At 41.3% G+C, this 9,055-nt stretch overlaps 1 protein-coding gene across 1 annotated transcript; it reads left to right on the top strand.

Annotated features, from left to right (window-relative positions):
- Positions 1–256: 256 nt before the first annotated feature.
- Positions 257–1,156, top strand: LOC311606140 (putative vomeronasal receptor-like protein 4; the record flags this gene model as incomplete). Its single annotated transcript, XM_084797209.1, has 1 exon — positions 257–1,156. One exon carries the CDS (start codon positions 257–259, stop codon positions 1,154–1,156), a length of 900 nt encoding a protein of 299 aa, XP_084653335.1.
- Positions 1,157–9,055: the final 7,899 nt, after the last annotated feature.

The following is a 9,055-nucleotide window of genomic DNA, read 5'->3' as shown; positions in this document are numbered from 1 at the left end:
TGAACTTGATGGATGAAAGGCACAAACAAGAATCCCTGTGAAGGGCAGAAAAACTGAAATTTATCCCCTGACTGTAGCTATCATCACTTACATGGGGATGGAAAACAGACAAATCAGAAAATCACAGAATATGATCAGGCAATATCAAGAAACATATGTGTTTGCATACTTGAAAACATGCTTTCAATTAGAATGAGGAAAATCTTACATGTGTTTCTCCAACAATTTTCCCTAGTGCTGTGCATGAATTCAGAAGATGAACTGGAATACCATCATCCACACAATAATCTTCCTTTCTCTTTCTGGACCTGGAATTGTAGGAAATATCCTAGTATTTGTGAGACAGCTGTACATTTCTGCCTTGGGCGCCGAGAAAAAGCCTGTGGACATTATTCTCACACACTTGGCATTTTCTAATTTGGTCATTATTTGTAGCACAGGAATCAGAGACATAGCCACAGTGTTTTATTTCAGAAACTTCCTAGGAGATATTGGCTGTAAAGCTGTGGTTTATCTGGCAAGGATGGCACGGGGCCTTTCCATCTGCACCACTTGTCTCCTCAGTGTGGTACAGGCTGTCACCATCAGGCCCAGAACTACCATTTGGACAAAGATCAGGCCACAGACATCATGGCAAGTTCTTCCATTTCTCCTCCTCTTTTGGACTGTTAATGTTCTCATAAGCTCCAACTTGCTCTGTTACATCAAATCTGGCAGTGACTTGAACAAGTCTGTAGCTGGAACATTCATTGGTCACTGCTACATGCTGCCATCCAGACATTTCATCAAGTGGCTTTTCTTGTCTCTCATGACTCTTCGTGATGTCATCTTTCAGAGTCTGATGGGCTGGAGCAGTGGGTCCATGGCCCTCCATCTGTATAAGCATCATCAGCGTGTCCTCTACCTTCATAGCTCCAGGCTTGCAAATAATTCTTCTGAAATCAGAGCTACATGGAGTGTTCTCATGCTTATGACCTGCTTCCTTTTCTTCTACTGGGTAGATTTAATTCTCTCCTTCTACACTGGTTACACAGTGACACATGATTCCATTTCATTAAATATTAAAACATTTTTAGAACTTGGTTATGCTAGTTTTAGCCCCTATGTTCTGATCAGCAGAGATGTCCGAGTTCCTAATGTCTTGCATGCTCACTGAGGAATGTAGAAATTTCATTCTGTGTATATTATCCATGAGGTTAATGTGTGTAATTTGTAAATTCTTTGCTATGATAAATTTTAGGGATGGGGACATAATGGCTGTTATGTTGCACAGGCTGACCTGGCAGTCTGGTCCAAAGCTAGCTGATCTCAACTGAGATGCCTCAGCACCTGAAAGGCTGGTTTCTCAGGGATTCCCCACCACACTGCCATTGGCCTAAATGTTTTAATGTATTGTAACATTAAATTATATTATAATAATACATTTTTGTGTTTTTTTATTAATTTATTCTTGTTACATCTCAATGGTTATCCCATCGCTTGTACCCTCCCATTCTTCCCTCCCTCCTTCCCATTTCCCCTTATTCCCCTCCCCTGTGACTGTTCCTGAGGGGGACCTCCTCCCCCTGTATATGCTCATAGGGTATCAAGTCTCTTCTCAGTAACCTGCTGTCCTTCCTCTGAGTGTCACCAGGTCTCCCCCTCCAGGGGACATGGTCACCAGAGTACGTGAGACAGTCATATCCTACTCTCCACTCAACTGTGGAGACTGATCTGACCATAAGGACAATACAGGCAGTAAACTTTAAACATTTTCTTTTCTTAAGAAGTCCAGTACCACACAATCTTCAGACTGTTCCAGGGTTTCTAGGCGGGTGGACAATGAGTTTCTGCCACCTTACCATGCTACCATTGCTGCCATAGGACTTTTAGCTTCTCATTATCACTGGAAAAGTACTGGAGGTCACAATACTGTCAGAAATCAGTATTTTCTTTTTCTTTTTCTCCCCCCAGAGCCTGAGTAGGAAAACAAGAAAGACTAGGTAGAAGTGAGGAGGTGACCCTTATCTGTGCTGGGCCTGCAGAGCTGAGTGAGGATGACAGTGAGACCAGTGAAGTCTCCACAGCAAGGCATATTTGGATAATATATTTTTTAACAGTGCTAGGTTCCAAAACTGCTAAGAAAACTAGTGTCCATTCTGTGGGACAATTATAATGAGGTTCGTTCTTAAAGTCACATGACAGGACACTGGGGAACAGGCTCTCTCAAAGGATGCTATCATGAGTCTGGAGGCCATATTCAAGGTCAGAGACTCAATGGCACACTGGTGTGTAAATATGTGGCGGACAGATTGTTTACATTGGAACTTCAACCTCTCACTCCCAGTCACTCACTGTGGCCTACACCGAACATCACAGTGTTTGCGAGGCCTCCTTGCCCTCTCAATCCTGGACTCCATCTTCCCTGATGCTGTGCAGGGGCACCCTGTTAAGTTGCAGATACATGGGGCCACAGTGCTGAGGGCAAACAGAGATCTGCCTATTGGAAGCCAGGTGTCACAGCCTCGACAACTGGAAGGTCAATGGTAGTGCTGACAAGCACACACCCAAGAGGATATGGAGAGCTCAGAAAGTGGCCCCAACTCTGAGTCCTCATGACACTCCACACTGCCATCCTCCAAGGGAGGCCCTTGCCTGCTCTGAGCTGTACAAGTGCCACTCCTGAAGAGATACAGGACTGTTACAGGATCTTTGATCCCAATGTGATCCCTGAGATTGAACTGTAAATTCCTGTTTCTTGCTGTTGAGCCCTAACATACCTTTAATCCAAGAACTTTCTGTTTATTGTAAACAGATGATTAAGGTGTGGATCACCTTAGATCCACTTTAGAATAGGAGGGACTTTGAGTTGAGAGGTATTTAAGGTATCCTGTAGAAGGAGAAGGGGTTTTTGGCACTTCAGCTCTTTAGCTTGGGATTTTCTCTTAGCTCTTGAGCTCCTCAGTTCCTTAGCCTTTGGCTTTTTGGGCCTTGGGAAACAAGCCTTTGACCATGGGTTTTTTCAGTCTTTCCCTCCTGGGCTGTCAGTTGAGCTAGTGAGCCTTTTGGGTCTTCTCCGCTGGGAAGAGAGCTGAGTAGGAAAGTCAGCTAGGTGCTTTCTCTGCCTCTCTGAGCTAGCAGGTTTTCATCCCAGCATCTGGCTCCAGAATCTTTAGATTCAATCAGGGATTTTCAATTAAAACTACACAGGACCATAAAGCTCTTCACCATAGCTGTCTATCAGCTCACTGCAGTTCCTCTGCAGGATAAACAGAAAAACCCAAAACAGACCTTTCAGGGAGTGGGGTTGAACTGCTCTCTCTGCAGCTGATTACTGTGCCTGCAGGGGAGCCAGGGCTGCCTGTGCTCCTGCCCTGGTCCGGGAGCTGATTACAGGACTAAAGCAAGAGATAGGAGAAGTTGTGGGTCTCTGAAACACTACTCTTTGCTAAGATTAAGCAGATTCTTAATGTTTTATAACATAGATTGAAGACCACTATTATAGTTGGCTTTGGTATGTTTTGTTTTGTTTTTCATGTTTTTGAAACTTGGTTTCTCTGTGTAGGTCTTGGCTGTCGTAGAACTAGCTATGTAGATCAGGCTTGCCTTGGACACACAGAGATCCCCTACCTAGAGTGCTGGGCAGAATGGCATGCACCACCGTATCAGGTGTCAGATTTTCACACATTAGAATTTACCTGAGTAGGGAGCCTCACCTGAAGAGTTGTTCTGCCTTAACTCATGTAGGGAGACCCACCCCAAATGTGGGTGGCCCCTAATGGAACAGCCCAGGTTAAAAAGTGTGTGTGAGGGAAGCCCATGCTGGCTTGTGCTTGCTTGGCCTTCCCCCTTGTCTCTGAGTTGATTTGTTCTGTTGCTGCTGTGGCTGATTCCTTTGCTGAGAGCAGAACTAGCGGCTCTCTAGGAAACCTCCAGGCTTCCAGAACCACAATGGGACTGCTGATACCCTGCCTGTGGACCAGCAAGCAGTTATGGCCCCAGTATGAGACAGCAAGGATGAGAACGCACTGCTGTTTCAGTTCTCAGATGCAAGGACTGAGTGATACAGGCTTCTCCTCTTCTCCAGCATGGCTTTTGCTGGGCCCTAATGTTCTCACATCAAATCACTAAGGTAACTCAGGCTTTTAAACATATGTTTGTATTGTTTTATATAAAGTCTGTCATGGGCAATCTAAGACCTGTCCAAAAAATCTAGAAAGATGGACAGATTCCTTTCCCCACATACTTCCCTTACATCCATTGGCACAATGGATTCATTTTATTGACAAATAACTAAATGGACATATTAGAGGAAAGGATGCCTAACCTGTCACATTTTTAAGGAATAGGAAGCTCAGCTTTAATCTCATAGGAAAATATTTCTCAGAGTATCTTTATTTTTATTTTTAAAGTTTGATTTAATTTTATTTTGCTTTACTTTTTTGTGACAAGATCATACTATATAATTCTGGCTATCCTGAACTCACTGTGTAGAGCAGGCTGGCATTGAATTCACAAATAATTGCCTGCCTCTGATTCTACCTCCCAAGTTCTGATATTAAAGGCATGAACCAGTACACCTAGCATATCATTCAGAGTGTATTAATATTTAATATTTTAAATACCACGTGATCAACACTGAACTCATATACATACCAGTAACATCATCTAACCTGAACATCTATATGATTAAGAACACACAACCGTACACTTGTACACACACACAGAACAATTAAAGAAAAAGGGGCCAAAGGTCATGAGATTGAGAGAGAGCAAGGAACTGTGTACATGGGAAAGGTTGGAGGAGAAAAATGATGTAATTATATTTTAATTAAAAAATAAAAACAATTTAACAATAAAATAATAATAATAATCAGTATTTTTTTTGCACACTAACTTTTTATTTATTTGATATATTCAAGGGTTCTTTGATTGAAAAAGTCATTGTGTGTTCAGACATTTGATTTCTTTTGATGTGGTATCTATGGAAAAACATTTCTTGCTTCATATAGCATTTGGCATAGGAACACTATTCCCTTATGAAAGCAAACACTCAACTAAAGTATAGTATGTTGCATGAGAGCGCTGGCTGAAGAACACTCCACCTCTGGCATGCAAATGAGGAGATGTGGATCAGGACTGTGCTCTAAAAACTCAATAGACACCATCGGTAGGTTTGGTTATGAGAATAAAAGGAGACCACTGAAGAACTTTCAGTATAAGAATGACAGATTATGGCAGATTATGGCTGCTTTTAAAAGTCACCCTTTGGTGCTATAGCTGGCCGTGATTGGCAGGAGAAAGAAATATTAGAGGAAAGTGTGAGAGAATTGTACTAATGCAAGACAAGACTGAATGTGCAAGATCCTAGTTGAGTATAAGCAGAGTATGGCAAGGAGAGCCTTCAGATGGTGGTACAAATGCCATAGGAAAGGAGAGGCAACAGAAGGACTTCATGGTTCTGAGGCAGCATTAGCAAGGCCAGTGAGAGGCCCTTAGTGGAAGGTGCTTTTAGAGCATCTTACATCACCAAGTGGCAACTGTTTCAGCTCTCGCCATACCTAGTCATCTGGGATGAGCCTAGGGAAAAGGTAGCTTGGCAGACAGAAAACTGTGGCAGCTAAAACTCCAAATCCCCATGCAAGAGCAGGCTCTCACGAACAGAGAGATTCAAGAGCAGGATGTCTTCATGCAGGATGTGATCAAGCAATCTCTGTGGATATCAGCATGGGGGAATTTGGATATAGGTGGTAGTAATTAAAGAGATAGTAGGATTTAGTTGGATTTCCAATCATTTAAGATAGTCCCAATAATGTTTACTGAACACTAAGGTTTGAGAGATATATTTTACTTGAAATCTTGTGTAAATGGCTGATAATTCTTTAGATGGAAATTATTTGAGGAATAGCTTGTATGGCCAGATAAAGAAGGCATATATAACTACAGACATGTTAGCATTTATTTGGATGTTAGGCACCTTCTGTGATGTTAATATGGATTAAGTCTCAGAGGTCCAGGTTTTGGATGTGAGATACCCATCTGGCAGGACTAAGGAGGTAGAACCTTATTTGTGATGGAATCAGCTCATCAAATGACTCTTTATAAGCACTCAATGGTGGTGTCTAGGAATGAATCCCTCTTTGGTAGTGGGTTATAAGGCAAGACCACAACACACAATGGCCCCTTCCATATGTAGCTACTTTTTGTTCTGTTTCTTAACTACATTGTGAAGCATCAAGGAATCCCTCAGCAGGATGGTAGTGCTACGATAGTTGGATCTTTCTGACCTAAGACTTGTGATTCAAAAAAACCTTTTCACAAAGTACTTAACTTCAAACTATTTTATGGCAACACCAAATAGATTTCTAAATCATTCAAATAGGTATTTACAGCTGGCAGAAACATTTTCCTGGATGGATGCTGGAGAGAAACTTACCCACATCTCCCTCCACCATGCCTACATTGTGGCATTGGATCTCTTACTCACTTGGGGAAAGACTGGAGGTGATCCCATTGCCAGGAAGACAGAGGTACAGTTAGTGTCAAGACTGCTCCAGTGGTGTCTGTGTGACAAACATTACCACAGAATCCAAGGCGACAACCCCCACTCAAGGGAGAGCGTCCTGGAATGGGTCTGATGTTTCTGCCAGGAGTAACTGATTACAGGGCTCATTGTTTTTAGAAAATCCTGACTGTTTTCTCTTTCCAGCTTTGTTTTTACTTTCTTATCAAAGAACTTTTCACATGTAACTGTGTTGTTAGGTGACCATTAACTTGAAACTGCAGCCAAGGGTCATTAAGTCATTTACCACTAAGTTCCATTCCACTTGTTAATAAAAACATGGCCAAGAATTAATCATAGTTTGTATTATGACTTACAAATAAAATGTTTGCGTAAGCTCCAGATAGTGGCAGAAGATCTAAGAAAACAAACTTTCTTGACTCACAGATACTTGGCATAATGAGAGAACACCGACCTTTGATAAAGAGGACACATGCACCGATACCAGTCTAACAACTTATGAATAATTGCTCAAGATTGATGACATTATTACACTGAATCCTGTATTTTGAATTGTATGGAAAAAATGTAACCACAAAAATACACCCCTGTTTCAAAATGTGTATAAAACCTAGCTCGTTTGCCTGAAAAACTACACTCAGACTCAAACCTGCAAAATACATTCAGGCTCAAGCTTCCCCTGAGTTGGTCTGTTTGTCACTTTGCCTATCTTCTGCCCACCAATGTTTCGAGAAGTCCCAATCCCAAGGACCTACACCTGACTGAGATAGTCCATGGCATTGAAGGAGTCGTGACTGTGAATCATTCGCATTTATATCCTCTCCATGAGCTTCAATGGCTATAAGTATAGGACGTTCCCCAGTACTTCCTGAATGTCATTGGCTCTCCTAGGAGCAATGGAGAGGTGTCAGGATGTCACTGTTCTGCCAGGAAAGAAGACATTGTAAAGAGAGACAGATGTCCCATACATCTCATTATCAGAGTGTTGATACAATAAACCAAACATTTGCCCAGGAACTAGTTCCACGCTTCTGGAGGAGAAAGCCTGAAGCCCTGGCACTGTGTGAAGAGGAACTTGCCTCCCTAGAGAGGCTTCACATAGATCTGATAACACAAGGACATTTCCTGGATTTTCTTCCTTTTATAAAATTGTTACATTGCTACAGAGAGGTGGGAGAGAAAGAGCTTATCTCAGCCTGGCTTTGTCAAATCACAAATCCATTTGCTTTGACAGTCTATTTCCTAATATTTTTTTTAAAAAAAGCAGTGGATTTATGAAACTTTTTGAACACTTTCTCCTCTCTCTCTCTCTCTCTCTCTCTCTCTCTCTCTCTCTCTCTCTCTCTCTCTCTCTGTGTGTGTCTGTGTGTGTGTGTGTGTGTGTGTGGTTACACACATGCACATCTGTGCTCATTTGTATGCATGAGACTGAGGCTGATGCCAGGAATCATCCTCCATCTTCCACCCTATTGAGTCAGGGTCTTTCAGTCACACACAGAGCACAGCAAATGGCTCATCTAACCATGGAGAGCTTGTCCCTGGCTTCTGAGGCTTGAATTACAGGCAAGCTTCCACCCCACCAGGCATTGAAGAGAGCTGGCACCCACACTTGCCAGGAAATTACTTCAGCCACGGAGACATCTAAGTGCCACTCTGTAACGCAGGAATATTCTTTATATGAGGTCAGCTTCTGGGACAAAAATGGAAAAAATTTCATCTGTCTGTTTTCTCTACAGAACTCTTCCTGAATGGAAGCTGCTGAGAGGCTCTCTAGCGATTTTCTTGTCTTTTATAGAATAACCTAGTCATAGAACTCTAAGATTTATACTGTTTTATTCTTTATATGTTAAATACAAAAAAGTTACTTAATTTTTTCTAAACAAAATAATGAAGATAGAGGGAATTTTTCCTTGCTGGATCAGAGATAATCTTTTTAATATTTATTATCATTATTAATTATTGTATTTTTATTATTTAAATCAACTTTAAAATATTTTTGATTATGTTCTTCTCCTCTCCTAACTCCTTTCACATGCTTTCCCCATCTCTATCCACCCAAATTTAAACACTTAAATGTGGGTTACCTCAATCACAATGATTGTTTCTAGATACATTTATTCATAGGCAAATTTCATTTTTCTTAAAGGCTGAATAATATTACACTGTGTAAATGGTCCATGCTTTTATTATGAATTCATTAGTTGATGGTTATCTAGGCTATTTCTGACTGCTATGAATAGGAGAGCAATAATCATGGATAAGCAAGTGTGTCTGTAGGAACTTGATGCTTTGTTATATGCTCATACCTGGTGTAGCTGGATACTAAAGTAGATCGATTCATATTTTTTGAGGAAACACCCCAGTGATTTCTGTAGTGGCTGTACAAGTTTGGGCCCCCATCAACACTGATTAACTTTATCCCCTTCTCTGAACCCTCACCAGCATGTAACTGTTATTTGTTTCATTGATCCTGGTCATTCTGACTGGAAAAAGAGGAAATCTCAAATTAATTTTAATTTTAATTTCCATATGGTTAAAGGCTTTAAACATTTA

The sequence above is a fragment of the Acomys minous genome (genome assembly GCF_964271855.1).
Source record: "Acomys minous genome assembly, chromosome: 9".
In the NCBI taxonomy this organism is placed as follows: Eukaryota; Metazoa; Chordata; class Mammalia; order Rodentia; family Muridae; genus Acomys; species Acomys minous.
Note: the sequence above shows the minus strand (reverse complement) of the source record. Positions and strands in the feature narration are given on the sequence as shown.